The sequence below is a fragment of the Microcaecilia unicolor genome, chromosome 11, assembly GCF_901765095.1.
Source record: "Microcaecilia unicolor chromosome 11, aMicUni1.1, whole genome shotgun sequence".
Classification (NCBI taxonomy): Eukaryota; Metazoa; Chordata; class Amphibia; order Gymnophiona; family Siphonopidae; genus Microcaecilia; species Microcaecilia unicolor.
The window spans coordinates 15,464,000-15,480,862 of NC_044041.1; the positions used below are offsets into that span (position 1 = coordinate 15,464,000).

At 46.6% G+C, this 16,863-nt stretch overlaps 1 protein-coding gene across 8 annotated transcripts in view; it reads left to right on the top strand.

The window, feature by feature from the left end:
• Positions 1-15,618, top strand: part of LOC115480283 (SEC14-like protein 2) — a 117,658-nt gene extending 102,040 nt beyond the window's left edge. For all 8 annotated transcript variants that reach the window (XM_030218837.1, XM_030218839.1, XM_030218840.1 and 5 more), the window contains one exon: positions 15,106-15,618. In XM_030218837.1, coding sequence (XP_030074697.1) covers positions 15,106-15,224 — 119 coding nt within the window. In that variant the 3' untranslated portion in view covers positions 15,225-15,618. The remainder of the gene's footprint in view (positions 1-15,105) is intronic.
• Positions 15,619-16,863: the final 1,245 nt, after the last annotated feature.

A 16,863-nucleotide genomic window follows, 5' to 3' on the forward strand; every position in this document is an offset into this window, starting at 1 on the left:
CCAGCACACCACTGGATAGACCGTTGATGAAACAAGCACTTTTCCAGCTTGGCGACTAGGCGGTGGCTCTGGAGGCACTGCAGAACCGTACGCACATGATGGACATGGTCCTTAACAGAAGTAGAGAAAACCAGGATGTCATCCAAGTAAACTATGACCGAGGAGTACAGAAGATCTTGAAAAATAAAATTGATGAATTCCTGAAACACCGCAGGTGCGTTGCAAAGGCCAAACGGCATAACTAAATACTCAAAATGTCCCTCATGGGTATTAAAAGCGGTCTTCCATTTGTCCCCATGGCAAATTTGGATTAGGTTGTATGCCCCTCGGAGATCTAACTTGGTGGAGATAGATGCCTCTTGCAGATAGTCGAAAAATTCTGAAATGAGGGGAAGAGAATACCGATTCTTGATGGTTATTTCGTTCAGACCTCGGTAGTCAATGCAGGGTCGCAATGAGCCATCCTTCTTGGAAACAAAAAAGAACCCTGCCCCCGCCGGGGATGAAGAGGGTCTGATGAAGCCCTTACGGAGGTTTTCTTGAATATATTCCTGCATGGTATTAGATTCCTCCCGAGAAAGAGTGTAGAGCCAGCCCCGAGGGGGCAGTTTGCCTGGGAGTAGCTCAATGGGGCAATCAAAAGGGCGATGAGGAGGAAGAGAGTCTGCCTCCTGCACTTTAAAGACATCTTGGAAATCACAATATTCCTTGGGGAGAGAAGCATCACCCAGGCTCAAGACCCCCGGGGAGGCCGCAATAGTCCTCAGGGAAGGCACCACCCGCATGAGACATATGGCGAAACATTGAGAACCCCAACTGCCGATATCACCCGTAGTCCAGTTGATACTTGGTGCGTGTAGTCGTAACCAAAGTAGGCCCAAAATAACGGGATGAATGGCCCGGGGAAGCACTAGAAATTGAATTTCCTCCTTATGCAAAATTCCAACTTGCATCGCAAGGGCTGGGCAATGTGAGTGATGGAGTAAGGAAGAGTTAAACCTTGAATGGAGGTCACTTGTAGCGTAGGTTTGCAAAGAATTGATGGAGCTCCTAGTTGGTTCAGGAGACCGGCGTCAATAAAATTTCCTCCTGCTCCTGAATCGGTCAAAGCCACAGTGTTAATAATGAGTTCCTTCCAGCGCAGGGAAATTGGGACGGAGACAAGATTATCCAGAAGAGGTGAAAAATGACCTGGGGCCACTCCCTTCAGTGTCCCTGGGTCATGGCATTTCCCAGTTTATTCGGACAATGTCTTCGGAAGTGGCCAGCCTACCCACAGTAGAGGCAAAGTTGATTGTCCCGAGGGTGAGCACTCTCCTTCTCAGAGAGCCGATGCCATCCGATAACCATTGTCTCTTCAGGGACTCCAGAAATAGACACCTTTGGGAGAAGGGCGCAGCGTCTGGGGAGATGGTCTCTGAGAGCGGCGCTAAGCAGAGCATTCCAGTGGCCTTTCTTGAAACCGTACGTCGATATGGACGCAGAGGGTGATCACAGCATCCAAAGCATTCGGAAGTTCCCGGCCAGCCAGTTCATCTTTGATCCGTTCGTTGAGTCCTTGCTACAAAATGGCAGTAAGGGCCTCTTGGTTCCATCTTACCTCTGAAGCTAGGGTTTGAAAGTGAACGGCATAAGCACCAACAGAACAATTGCCTTGTTGAACTCGTAGAAGTTCTGCGGCTGCAGAGGAGGGACGTCCCGGCACATCGAAAACTAGCTGGAAGCGGCAAAGAAATTCTCCAAGATCAGTAAGTAAAGGGTCTCGTTGCTCCCAGAGAGGAGAGGCCCAAGCCAAGGCGGATCCAGAGAGTAGAGAGATGATATAGGTTATCTTGAGTAGAAAAGGCTGCTGGTTGCATTTCAAACAGCATAAGTCATTGGTTGAGGAACCCTTGGCAAGCAGAAGGGGTGTCGTTGAACCGAGGAGGCTCAGGAAGCTGCAACTCTGGAGTAGGTAACACGGATCTGGATGACGCAACAGGAGGCTGTCGTTGGGATTGAAGGGTTGACATCTTGGAACACACCCCCTGTAGAACTCCGGACAGACGGTTTAGCTGGGCCTGTTGCTGCTGAAGAACCTGGGTCAACTCAGACAGGTCGGGTTTCTCCAGTGAACTCATGGCTTCAGCTTACTGTCAGACTTGTGAGTTCTTGTACCAAGTAGAGTGCTGCTGAGCCTGGTACTCGGACCAGGTTCTGCTTGGCGGCTGGACAACCCTGGGTTTCACCTGCGCTGACCGCCATTCCCCAGAGGTTGAGCCCCTAGGTGCGGGCCGATGCGCCCCGCCCCCCCGGGTGCAGCGCCCCCCCCCCGGCGAAAGGACCCCCCACCGCCGGGTGCACGCCGCTGGGGGGGTGCCACGCGCGCCTGTCCTCCGTTGTTCCATGCTTCCTGTTCCGGGGCAGAGAAGAAGCATGGAACAACGGAGGACAGGCGCGCGGCACCCGCCCCAGCGGCGTGCACCCGGGCGGACCACACCCACTGCCCCCCCCTAGGAACGCCACTGACTACACACACATGGCTCAGGCAGTGCCAGTCAAGTGTGCGTGTTGACGGAACCCCGCGCAGCCCGAGGACGCCGCTTGCGTTGAGGTAGGGGACATGACAGTAACATATAGATAAGTAAGAAAGTAGGAAAAGTTAGAAATTAAGGTGATTGATTTAAAGAAAGTTGCACCTGAAGTCAGAGAAATGGTTAAATATTATCTCAGCTAGGGTAGGAGTGGATAAACATGTCCTGCTGCAGTATATGCTGCTGCTCCCCACTTGTTTCCAGCTCTGACCATCAAGCTGGGACTTGTGCATGCTAGAGAAGTCCCAGCATGCTGCTCAGAGCCAGGAACAAGCAGTGGGGAGTGGTGGCAGTCCATTTATTGGCTGATGGGGCTTGGCATCCCTGCCAGCAAAGGTATGTCTAGCATGCCCTTCACAAGGGGGGGGGGAGGGAGAGAGAGGTATATATTGTCCACGCCAGTCCACCCCTGCCCCCCCCCCCCAATTGCATGGCTGGCTACGCCTGGTGATACAGCCCATTGTTACCAGCACACTCCTGCCCGACACGCTCCCACCACCTCCAAGGAAGCCAAAATCACCTGGATATTCTTGGCAGCCATCCATCCCTTTACAAATCCTACCTGAGAAACTTCAATTAAATCAGGTAGATTTTAGCAAATAATTTGATATCAGAGTTCAAAAGAGAAATAGGGCGGTATGACCCTGGGTCCCTACCCGGTTTCAGTAGCACAATCATTTGAGCTGTTTTAAAAGAATCCGGTCTGAACCATAGAGTTAAACAAGCGGAGCAGAGGGCATCTAGCCTACTCATAGAGAAGCTTATCAAATGCCACGCGGTAACCATCCAGATCAGGCACCTTGTGAAGAGCACTTAGCTGCAATGCTAACATGAGGTCCCCTTCTGTAATTGGAGCATTGAGAAACGATCGCTGTCAAGATGAAATCTGAGGGAGGTCTAAATTATCCAAATACATCACTCGTCTTCCACTAGGGTCGCTTTACTCATACTACCCCTCTTCTCAAGTCGCTTCACTGGCTCCCTATCCGTTTTCGTATCCTGTTCAAACTTCTACTAACCTATAAATGTACTCACTCTGCTGCTCCCCAGTATCTCTCCACACTCATCCTTCCCTACACCCCTTCCCGTGCACTCCGCTCCATGGATAAATCCTTCTTATCTGTTCCTTTCTCCACTACTGCCAACTCCAGACTTCGCGCCTTCTGTCTCGCTGCACCCTACGCCTGGAATAAACTTCTTGTGCCCCTACGTCTTGCTCAATCCTTGGCCACCTTTAAACCTAGACTGAAAGCCCACCTCTTTAACATTGCTTTTGACTCGTAACCACTTGTAACCACTCGCCTCCACCTACCCTCCTCTCCTCCTTCCTGTACACATTAATTGATTTGATTTGCTTACTTTATTTTTTGTCTATTAGATTGTAAGCTCTTTGAGCAGAGACTGTCTTCCTTCTATGTTTGTGCAGCGCTGCGTACGCCTTGTAGCGCTATAGAAATGCTAAATAGTAATAGTAGTAGTAGTAGTATCCAACAAAACCTCACTTGGTGCAGCATAGAGAAGCTCATAAAATCTCTGAAAACTAGCGGTGATATCCAAGTCAGAATGCAGCATACGCCCTCCCGGTCCACGGAGCTGAAGAATTTGAGATGTACCCCCCCTTATTCTTAACCAAGTGGGCTAACATGTTGCCTGCCTTATTGCCATGTAAAAACAGCTGATACTTATAGTAAGTGTGGGACTTAACTGCTCTTTGATGGAGCAACTCGTTCAATTCCTTCTGGGAAGCCAATAAAGCAGCTCTCTGGGATTTGGTAGGGTATGCCGCATACAAAATTCTATGGTGTCTCATCAGCTGTTCTAACCTAAGAATTTCTTTATCTCTGAGTTTCCTAGCTCTAGCCCTGTTGGATATTATTTCCCTTACGTCATGGCTTTCGCTGTTTACCAATAAAGATCAGGTTGGGTATGCAGCTCATTGTGGTATTTAAAAGATTCACAACGTTCCATAATAAAATCATGACATTTCTGGTCCCAATAAAGTTCAAAAGGGAACCTCCAAGTATGTCTTTGAGAGTCCCTGGGCCGTAAAGCAAGCTGGAACCAAACTAAAGTATGATCTAATCCCCCGTAGGGGCCTATCTCCACTGTTTGTATTTTAGAGGAAAGAGCACTAGAAACCAGTAGGTAATCTATCCTGGACTGGGTTGAGTAGGCAAGGGATATATGCGTATAATCTCTAGCAGAAAGGGTGAAGAATCTGCCACACATCAACCAAGTCCAGGGTATGACAAAGAAGAGGTAAGCCCCTGGCCTAGAGCTTGGAGTAGCTCCCAGGGGAACTGGTTGTGACTTATCTAAGTGGGGGGTCATACACCGAATTGAAATTCCTGCCCCCCCCCTAGAAAACATTACCCCCTGGTAGGAAGCTAAAAGATCCAACAGTCCCCTAACAAAATATTGGGCATGTATACATTGCAGAGCACCAAAGGCTAAGGATCCAAAAAGGACCCCCAACCAGTACAAAGCGCTCCTCTGTGTTCTGGATGGTAGACTGCACCTGTAAGTCCGAACCTTTACAAAATGAATACCCCGGCTTAACGATGTATCACTGAGACCTCTAACTAGATGGCCTACCTACCCTCTCTGACAATTCTCATGCTCTGCAGAGGATAAATGCATCTGCTGTAAAAACGCTATATCAGAATTTTGATGCTTCAAAGTCTGTAACACTTTTGTTCTTTTTATGGGGGAGGTCAAGACTCCTCCCAAGTTCCAGGAGACAACTGATCCTATCTGATCTGATAATGTGCAAAAGAAGAAAAAAACAACATGACAGAAAGGAGAGGAGGGAGAGCCCCCAGCCTTGTGATTCCCAAACCTTGTCCTGGAGGCAGGTCCTGAAATCCTGACTGGCTGGGGTGCCTCCAGGACCAAGTTTAGGAACCACTGCCCCAGCCCATGGGCTTCCCCCCAAGCATAGTACAGTCCCAGCAGCGCACTATCTAGGATAGTAGAAACAAAAACAAAAGAACCTGTACCCAGAGTAGTATAAAATATATACAAAAAACATCCCTCCCACCAGATATCCCCATCGACATTTGTCACCTCCCTCCCCAAACCCTTCCCAACCATATCCCATCCCCTTTCTAACAATACCTGACTAAGGTCACTCAGAAACTGGTTCCCTTCCCCCCCCCCCCCGAGGCTCCTTATAAGAAATAAAAAGTCAATGAATACACATTATAACAAAAGGAATGTGGCTCAAAAGATAAACAGAAATCCCAGGAACTAAACTAAGACAAAGTAAAACAAGCAGCCCCCCCCCCCCCCCCCCAAAAAAAAAAAAAATAACTAAACAGCTAGTGTCAGTTATAAAACAAAATCCAGGAAGCTCCTAAGGTAGTGGAAATAAAGAGCCAAAATAAGCCAAAGACATATGCCAAGAAGTGGTATATTAAAAAAACAAACAAACCAACAACTGAAAATTCCTGTTAACATCCATACAAAGAGAACAGACCATTAAAACCAACAGTGTATTTGTCAAATAACCATAGGAAAAAAGAGAGGCGGCCCATCTGTACTGGCCAAACAAGGCTCCAGCGAAGCAGATGCCCATGCGGAGAGAGAAGGCATGTATCTTCCAACTCCTCAAAGCTCCTCACGAATGGAGCAGATGGTGATTCCAGTTGATTAGCAAACTGTAAGGCCTCTGTGACCGAAGTGGTGTGTCTTGCCTGCATGGAAGATTCTCAAACGCGCTGGGTACAGCAGGGTTGATGGCACCTTTTTTGAGTAAAGCAAATTACAAGCTGTGGTGAAGGTCTTGAGCTTGAGACACCGCCATGGAGAGATGTTGAAAACACAGTATTCTGTGATTCTCATAGTGAAGAGGGCCGGTAAGTCACAGTGCTCTCAAAATCTCTTGCTTGTGGACAAAAATTTAATAGCTTGAAAATAACTTTCCAAAGACGAGGATCTGCAAGCCTCCTCTGCCTCAGGTGATGGGCACACTCAATGTGCAAGGGACCAGCAACAGATTGGAGATTCAAGACTTTAGGCAGCCAGCTTTCAAAAAAACTGCACAACTCCGAGTCTTTAATTGATTCTGGGAGACCGACCAGCCGGAGATTACTCAGATAAGACCGGTTCTCCAAATCATCAATCTTGTCCTCTGAGCTAGTTTAAGCTGCCTGTCCTGGTGTCGGCTACTATATTGCTGCAACTTGTCCTCGACGTCCGAAAGGCATTGCTGATAGTCCAGAAGATCAGTTCTGAAAGATTCCAGCTTACCATCCACAGACTCAAGCAGATCTGCAACTTTCTACCCACGGAAGATTCCAGCAGTGCCGTCACTTTGGCAGCGATCTCAGCAGCCCAAACCAAACTCACCAAAGGCTGGCTCTGGGACCCGCCATTTTGCCGTCCCACGCATGGCCTCAAGATCTGTCTTTCTGAAGTATTTTCGAGGACATACGGGACCACCAGTGATAACAAAAGCCATCCCTCTGGACCAGGGATCTTCAGAAAGAAGAATCTGCTATTAAAGTGCTGCTAGGACAGCTCAGGATCAAGATGTTATTTAGGGAGCTTGGGACCTTGGCTCTTTGACACCCGCTAGCTATCATGGCATCATGTGACCCCTCAGATACAAGCTTTAATGCAGACTATATCCTATAAGCTGAGAATGTTGAGTAAATTGAAATATATTTTGCCTTGGGCTGATTTAAAAAAAAGTGTTGCAGACAATGGTATTCAGTAGTATGGATTATTGCAGCATTGTTTACCTAGGATTACCAGGGTTTTGTCTTCAAGCGCTTCAGGTGACTATGAATTTGGTTGTGCAGTTGTTATTGGGCCTTTCACAGTCCGAATGCATAATCCTGCATATGAGGAGTTTGAAATGGTTACCAGTGCATAGCGGGATCTTGTATAAATTATTGGTGATGGTTCATCAGGCTCTTTATCATGATTCTGCTTATTATTTAAGGAATGCTGTAAAATGGTATTTACCTACTCGACCTCTGAGATCTCAACATAAAAGTGAACTTGTCATGCTGGCACTTTGACCTGTGCGTTTGAAAATTACATGGACATGCACATTCTCCATTCATGGAACCATTGAATGGAATAGCCTGCCATTGCGGCTTAAACACGAAACCTGCTTGTCTACATTTGAGAAAAGTTTCAAAGAATCTAAGCTTTGGTTTCTAGATTTCACAACACTACTTTCTAACTGGTTCATTGTAGTGTTAGCTGTGCACAGAACAAACACTGGTGGAAGGGAACGGTGTGGCAACTTTTAGCTGGCTCATAGTCCACAGGACCGTATTTTTTAAACAATTAATTAATGTTTGTAGAAGCTCTTCACAACTGGATTTCATACCAGACAGGCTTGTACTAGGCCTTCTTGATTCTCTGAGTCTTAAACTGCGAGTGATTTGAGTATCAGGATTGAAATCCCACCCTTAAATTAAGATTTGACAGACGGAATTCTAGATAGCTGTACTAGGTCTGGAGAAAACTAATGTGTTTGCAAATATTGGCACCTTGCTTTGGATTAGCATTAAGAATAATTCCAAGATATTGTCCATGAGCTTTGGAGAGCACTAGCATCCCTTCTTCTTGCAACCCTGGTTCCCCTCCAGACAGTCCTGGACGCCGGCTAAGCTCTTCAGGTCAGGCCCCCAGACCAGGGCATACAAAGGTAAAGTCTCTTTTGAGCTGGGTGCTGGCTGGGGCCAGGCTAAATCCCAGTAGGCAGGGGTGGGGGTGGGGGGGTTAAACAACCACCTTTATCACTTTAACAGTCCCAGGAAAAAAATTACTCCAGGAGCTGCTTTTGTAAATTCTTGAACTTCTACTAACAGAACTTTAAACAAGAATGTTCAGCAACAGGTCTGCGTAACTGTCATAACTCTATCCCCTCGGGGGAAATCCTGGGGCATTAATCAGATGGAAAATCCCGCAGATTCAGATTCTTTCAGTGTCCACCCAGCTCTCTACTTCCAAGCCCATCCTATCAGGCAGCACAGTCCGAGGCTGCAGCTTGTCCGCTTCCCTGCCAGACAAGTTTCCTGCTGGGCTTTTCCCTAGCTGTCGGACTGTATCCAGGACCAGATCTCCCTGTCTGTCCTTCTTCCCTAGAGGTGCAGTTCCTCTCACTCACCTCTGGGCCCGAACAAGTCTGTCCCTGTTCCACTCACTGGGGTGGGGGGGGGGGGGGCAGTATTCCCTCTATCCCTCCTCTGTAGCCCTTTGCTTTGACCTCTTTCAGCAGAGATTACACTATCACAGCAGCCCCTGTTTATTATGCCTGGCAGGATACCCCCTCACTGTACAGGTCCTGACAAGGGTTTGTGCAACCAGACCTTGCTCTCAGTATGGCAGATGCTTTTATCCCATCCAAACCCCACCCCCATAATAAGAACATTGTCAATCATATTTCCATAACATCAACAACCAAGGAGTTTTCATTAACAGGAGACGGCAGGAATATGCTTGGCCCATTATCTGGCTTGAAGCCAGTAGGCGGAGCATGTCACCCTATCAATTACATTGGTTTGAGTGTACCAAGATGGCAGCACCTGCTGCATTGGGGAAAAAGAAAACCTCCATGGGTGGGCAGGCTTCAGCTTTGTGATGTCACACCATCTTCTGTTAATCAAACTTCCTTGTCCACAACTGTATCAGTCTCTCAAATCAGCCCATCATAGGCAGCTTCACTATTCTCACCACCATAGTAACCCCTAGGGCAGTGATGGCGAACCTTTCAGAGACCAAGTGCCCAAACAGCAACCCAAAATCTAATTATTTATCGCAAAGTGCCGGTACTCATTATGGGCGTGGCCACCACATATGACTCCACCCCTATGATAGCCATACCCCTTACAACAGCCATGGCGCATATAAACAGACAATTTTGTGACTACCAATGTCCCTCCCTTATGCAGTAAAACAACAACAAAAAAAGCATTTATACTTCTTTATAGATATAGAATAGTGTTGAAAAATGAGCACAAAATTCAGTTTACCACCCCCACCCTCAACAAAAAAAAAGCATTTATACTTCTTTATAGATATAGAACAGTGTTGAAAAATGAGCACAAAATTCAGTTTACCACCCCCACCCTCAACAAAAAAAAAGCTGAAAATTCAGAGTTTACCCGATTCTTCTCTCCTGCCGAGTGCCAATGATACCGGTGGCTCGGCAGGGGTGGAGCAGGGGCATAGCCACGGGTGGGCCTCGGTGGGCCTAGGCCCGCCCAGTTTGGGTTCAGGTCCACCCAGCAGTGGAGGCAGCGGTGCGGAGGGAGCAGGCTGAGCTCTGTTCCTGCATCTGCCTCCCTCTCCCAGACGCTGCCTACCACCGCCATGATCGCAGGATCTACCTCCCTCCGTCTCAGCACTCATCAGCACAGCAGCAGCACCGGTAGCGAATCATACACGCTGCCTCCTTCTAACCCAGAAGCGTCTTCTCTGCCGCGTTCCGCCCCCATTATCAGAACTTCCTGTTTCTGCTGGGGCTGGACGCGGCAGAGAAGACGCTTCCAGGTTAGAAGGAGGCAGCGTGTATGATTCGCTACCAGTGCTGCTGCTGATGAGTGCTGAGACGGAGGGAGGTAGATCCTGCGATCATGGCGGTGATAGGCAGCGTCTGGGAGAGGGAGGCAGATGCAGGATCGGAGCTCAGCCTGCTTCCACTGTAAATTTTGGGGGGGAGAAGAGGGCGGGCAGGTGGAATTGAATGGGAGGGAAGGATGGGGCGGGAGGGAATTGCAGGGGAGAGAGGAGAATCGCTGATGGCTGGAGGGAGGGGACAGGGGACAAAATAGAATTGCTGGGGTATGGATGGATAGAGGGGGCAGGGGCAAGAACAGAATGGCTGGGTATGGATGGATAGAAGGGGGCAGGGGCAAGAACAGAAATGCTGGGTATGAATGGATAGGGGCAGGGCAGAGATGAGAATTGTTAGGTATGGTTGGATGGAGGGAAGAGGAGAGTTGCTGGACATGGGTGGATGGAGGGGAGGAAAGAGGAGATAGGAAGGTTGCTGGACATGGGTGGATGGAGGGCAGGGGAGAGGAGGGTTGCTGGCATGGATGGATGGAGGGAAGGGCAGGGGAGAGGAGGGTTGCTGGACATGGATGGAGGAGAGGGAAGGGAGAGAGAAGAAATGCAGGACATGGATGGAGGAGATGGAAGAGTGAGGAAGGAGAATAGATGAGGGAAAAGGAAGAGAGGAGAAAAACTGCACATGGATGAAGAAAATAGGCAGAAGCTGGATCCACTGGACAGTCGTCTGCAGAGGACCCAGCTTTTACTTACGGATGTAGGGCAAGAAATGAAGAAGAAAGGTGGAAAGTAAAGAACTAAATGGAAAGGAAGCCCTGGAAACGGAGTTAAGAGGACAGATAGCAGCAGAATCGGATATTGGGCCAGCATGATCAGAAAAACAGTCACCAGACAACAAAGGTAGAAAAAAAATCATTTTATTTTCATTTTAGTGTTTGGAATATGTCCACTTTGAGAATCAGGTGCTCAACATTAAAAGTTTATATTTACTTACTTATTTATGGCATTTTATCCCACAATAAACATGAATTAGATTGGAACCTGGGATCATTTAATTTTTTTTTCCTGGAGAGAGTAATGCATTGCCTCCCCCCCCCCCCCCCCCCACCAGGCTCTCTCCTCAGCTATAGCCAGCTCTGCAATTTTGAGGGGAGGTGCACAGGTGGACCGGGGAGAGAGCCTGTTGTTAAACATTTACCAGCACACCACTGTCTAGTGCCCACCCATCCAACCTGTTAAGTACATAAGTAGTGCCATACTGGGAAAGACCAAAGGTCCATCTAGCCCAGCATCCTGTCACCGACAGTGGCCAATCCAGGTCAAGGGCACCTGGCACGCTCCCCAAACGTAAAAACATTCCAGACAAGTTATACCTAAAAATGCGGAATTTTTCCAAGTCCATTTAATAGCGGTCTATGGACTTGTCCTTTAGGAATCTATCTAACCCCTTTTTAAACTCCGTCAAGCTAACCGCCCGTACCACGTTCTCCGGCAACGAATTCCAGAGTCTAATTACACGTTGGGTGAAGAAAAATTTTCTCCGATTCGTTTTAAATTTACCACACTGTAGCTTCAACTCATGCCCTCTAGTCCTAGTATTTTTGGATAGCGTGAACAGTCGCTTCACATCCACCCGATCCATTCCACTCATTATTTTATACACTTCTATCATATCTCCCCTCAGCCGTCTCTTCTCCAAGCTGAAAAGCCCTAGCCTTCTCAGCCTCTCTTCATAGGAAAGTCGTCCCATCCCCACTATCATTTTCGTCGCCCTTCGCTGTACCTTTTCCAATTCTACTATATCTTTTTTGAGATACGGAGACCAGTACTGAACACAATACTCCAGGTGCGGTCGCACCATGGAGCGATACAACGGCATTATAACATCCGCACACCTGGACTCCATACCCTTCCTAATAACACCCAACATTCTATTTGCTTTCCTAGCCGCAGCAGCACACTGAGCAGAAGGTTTCAGCGTATCATCGACGACGACACCCAGATCCCTTTCTTGATCCGTAACTCCTAACGCGGAACCTTGCAAGACGTAACTATAATTCGGGTTCCTCTTACCCACATACATCACTTTGCACTTGTCAACATTGAACTTCATCTGCCACTTGCACGCCCATTCTCCCAGTCTCGCAAGGTCCTCCTGTAATCGTTCACATTCCTCCTGCGACTTGACGACCCTGAATAATTTTGTGTCATCGGCGAATTTAATTACCTCACTAGTTATTCCCATCTCTAGGTCATTTATAAATACATTAAAAAGCAACGGACCCAGCACAGACCCCTGCGGGACCCCACTAACTACCCTCCTCCACTGAGAATACTGGCCACGCAATCCTACTCTCTGCTTCCTATCTTTCAACCAGTTCTTAATCCATAATAATACCCTACCTCCGATTCCATGACTCTGCAATTTCTTCAGGAGTCTTTCGTGCGGCACTTTGTCAAACGCCTTCTGAAAATCCAGATATACAATATCAACCGGCTCCCCATTGTCCACATGTTTGCTTACCCCCTCAAAAAAATGCATTAGATTGGTGAGGCAAGACTTCCCTTCACTAAATCCGTGCTGACTTTGTCTCATCAGTCCATGTTTTTGTATATGCTCTGCAATTTTATTCTTAATAATAGCCTCCACCATCTTGCCCGGCACCGACGTCAGACTCACCGGTCTATAATTTCCCGGATCTCCTCTGGAACCCTTCTTAAAAATCGGAGTAACATTGGCTACCCTCCAGTCTTCCGGTACTACACTCGATTTTAGGGACAGATTGCATATTTCTAACAGTAGCTCCGCAAGTTCATTTTTTAGTTCTATTAATACTCTGGGATGAATACCATCAGGTCCCGGTGATTTACTACTCTTCAGCTTGCTGAACTGACCCATTACATCCTCCAAGGTTACAGAGAATTTGTTTAGTTTCTCCGACTCCCCCGCTTCAAATATTCTTTCCGGCCCCCGGTGTCCCCCCCAAATCCTCCTCGGTGAAGACCGAAGCAAAGAATTCATTTAATTTCTCCGCTACGGCTTTGTCCTCCTTGATCGCCCCTTTAACACCATTTTCGTCCAGCGGCCCAACCGACTCTTTGGCCGGTTTCCTGCTTTTAATGTATCTAAAAAAATTTTTACTATGTATTTTTGCTTCCAGCGCTAATTTCTTCTCAAAGTCCTTTTTTGCCCTCCTTATCTCCGCTTTGCATTTGGCTTGGCATTCCTTATGATCTATCCTGTTACTTTCAGTTGGTTCTCTTCTCCACTTTCTGAAGGATTGTTTTTTGGCTCTAATGATTTCCTTTATCTTACTGTTTAGCCACGCCGGCTGACGTTTAGTCTTTTTTTCCCTTTTTTCTAATACGTGGAATATATTTGTCCTGAACCTCCAGGATGGTGTTTTTAAACAGCATCCACGCCTGATGCAAGTTTTTTACTCTGCGAGCTGCTCCTTTCAGTCTTTTTTTCACCATTTTCTCATTTTGTCGTAATCACCTTTTCTATAGTTAAACGCTAGCGTACTTGATTTCCTAGTTTCACTTCCTTCAATGCCAATATCAAAACCGATCATATTATGATCACTGTTATCAAGCGGCCCTCGTATCGTTACCCCCTGCACTAGATCATGAGCACCACTAAGGACTAAGTCTAGTATTTTTCCTTCTCTTGTCGGCTCCTGAACTAGCTGTTCCATGAAGCTGTCCTTGATTTCATCAAGAAATCCTATGTCCCTTGCGTGTACAGATGTTACATTAACCCAAAAATTGATTTCTGGCTACGCCACTGGGGTGGAGTGCAGCACTGCAGCTGAAGCACAAGGCAGCTTAGGCGGGAATCGCGGAGCGGCAGCTTAGGCAGGAGTCGCGGAGCGGCAGCTGCGTGCTGGTGCACAGGGTGCAGCAGGGGGAGGATGACGTGACGCCGTGACGTTTAGTCCAGATGGGCTGGACTGGAGATGCAGCAAACTTCCTTGGGCGGGACTCGGGAGATAGGAGCCTTACAGGAGACGACGCAGTGAGTGAAGAAGGTATGCGCCAGCACCCCCCTAGCTGTAGAGCCGAACAGCCAATGCGACGGCTGCCCGGGCTGCGGTGCCGCGATTACTTTTTTTTTTTAGCGAAGGATAAATGGAAGTGGCTGGGCACGCGTGCCATAGGTTCACCATCACTGCCTTAGGGGGTTACATTCAGATGACGAATAATAGTTTTGGGTGGTTCTTGTGCTGGTCCAATCAAGGTGTCACAGTCTAGATAGAATCCAGTTTTCATCAGCATGGAGACACAAATTCCTTTAATCTAGTAAAACTGTTCACTGGTGCTAGCAGTGGAATTAGACAAGGATGCAAAAATAAATAAAAGAAATATTGACCAGTCAGTAGAACATAAACTAAATTATTGCCCAGTTAAAGCATGGCCAGTAGAAAAGAGTTGTCAATGTGACACCATCTGCAGTCTACTTTGTGCTTATTTTTTTTTAAAGAACAGACATCATTGTATATTAATACCACACTTTTCTGGTAAAGTATGTTAGAAATGGTTAAGGTTACAGTGAAAGTGTTGGACAGAGTATACGATGGTCCACGTAAAGGTTAAAAATAATAAGCAAATACAGAGAATGAAAGAGATCATGGGAAGGGATGCAGGGGAGATGAGAAAGGAGAGTAATGAGGACGCATAAGTGAACGGGGAAGTTTGAGGTAGATGTGAAAGGGGAAGGGGAGCCACCAGATTGACCCAAGACCCTGCAGCTGGCTACTCTTCCCCCATTTAGCAGAAGTACGTCCCATCTTTACACCTGAGTTTTACCTGGAAGTCTCTCTGGGTATGCTGGTTATTTCAGAATTCTACTTATCTCTTCACTCCAGTCTGGATGAATCTGGATTTTTCAGTCTCTGTGGCATCATCCACCAGACAAGGTGATGGGTGATGCCACTGCTTTAAGGAAGAATGGATCCTCCTTATTTTGCTATTTTTACCCTCACACTCTCTCTTTCAGATGTTCTACGGTTTGACAACACCTACAGTTTCCTCAAGTCCAAAAAGGTCAACTTCTCCGTGGAGGTTCTGCTGCCAGACAAGGCGTCAGAAGAACGGATCCAACAGCTCAATGACTGAGAGAAACCTCAGCCTCACCTAGGAGGCCCAGTGCAGCCACTCTCACTCCTGCCACTCTCTTGTCATGCACAGAAATCCCTTGGCAAAAATGTCTTCTCCCATAGTTCCTCTAGACAAGTGACTCCTTGTTTCTTGATAGATTGTGAAAGGGAGCTGTCAGACCTTTCTTACAAATCACTTTTGTAACACTATTCCCCACTACAGAGAACAGTATAGTTATTCTGGGCATCAGGACTAGTAGAAATGGGAGGACAGGACGCTGGGTTGGTTTTGTTTTTGTGGATGGGGGCATAAGAATAAATTCCATATCCTACCTGCTTGCTGGAAATACTCAGCTGCATCTGAGGTGGAGGGAGTGTTGGAGCAGTAGGGAGGAGGCCCAGTGGGTACAGAATACAGCCTAACAAAGGGTAACTAAATGGCCCTGGATGCTCAGGAGTCACATTGAAAAAGCACTTATTTTCCCCTACAGATTTTCTAAGGATACAAAGATAGCTCTGCATTCTTCATACTGTTCAAAAAGTACATTCACAACAAACATTACATTTTCCGTCATGATCCATGGGCTTAGCTCTGCTTACCAAAAGTCAAGGTCCACTAAGTTTAAACAGCAAGGCGAGACTCAAACCTTTATATTCACCTTATGCACCCATCATAGAAAATTATACAGTTTAGAAATAAAAATGATCCATAGACTAGTTTATACTAAGTGGTACTATAACAGTTCTCTGGGTTTTGGGGGAAGGGGGCTACAACATCAGTATCATTATGCCTTTGGCACTCAGGGTGGCAGGATTTTAGGGATTCATGTCAGCAAAGAACATAGCATTTCTAGTGAGCACAAGAGACAAGTGAGTAAAGATGGGAGAAGGTTAAGCATCCTCTTTGTATCAGTGCAAGCTTAGAGCCTCTTTTACTAACACTCTGGGAATCATTAGTGCGGTTTAGTAACAGAAGCCTTAGTGTAAATCAATTTCTTTTCTCCATAACTTCCAAGGTTTCCAAGTCTGGTACCCCAAGGACTAAGGGGATTGAGGCAGCCTGGGCAGAGAAATTATATTAATTTGTTAATTCTGTTTAAGTTTGGTTCAGTCCTGCAAGTGGTAGAATGTCATCTGGTTTTAATTACTCAAATGTCTAGCTTTTGCTAGACTAGAGGTTAGAAAGGTCAGAGAGAAATAAAACTTTCTTTGTCACTTTTTGAGTGATGGATTGTTCATAGGTATTATTTACCACATCTGGATGCCATTCTGAGTAAGGCATACTGGACAATCTCGAGGGGATCAGTAAGCAAGCTGTTTTAAAAGATTAGACTGAACGCTGTTTAGAAGGAGATAGAGTAGATTTAAATAATTCTAGATGATTTAGATTTTGTCTTATAAGGAATTCTGATTTCTGCTTATTTTAAAATATGTTTTATTCTGTTTAATTAATAGGTTCTATTTCTCTATGTAAATATCTTTTCAATTCAGTGTTACATCTTTGTCTGACTTTTCAAGTGAGATTTGTCTGCAGTTTAAGAGGTCATCATCTGGTTTGAATTATCCACAGTCCTAGCTAGTTCTGTGTATGAAGCTAGTAGGTGAAAGAGGTCAGGAAAAGTCAAGTCTCTTCCTTGATTGATTATAGCTAAGTGTAG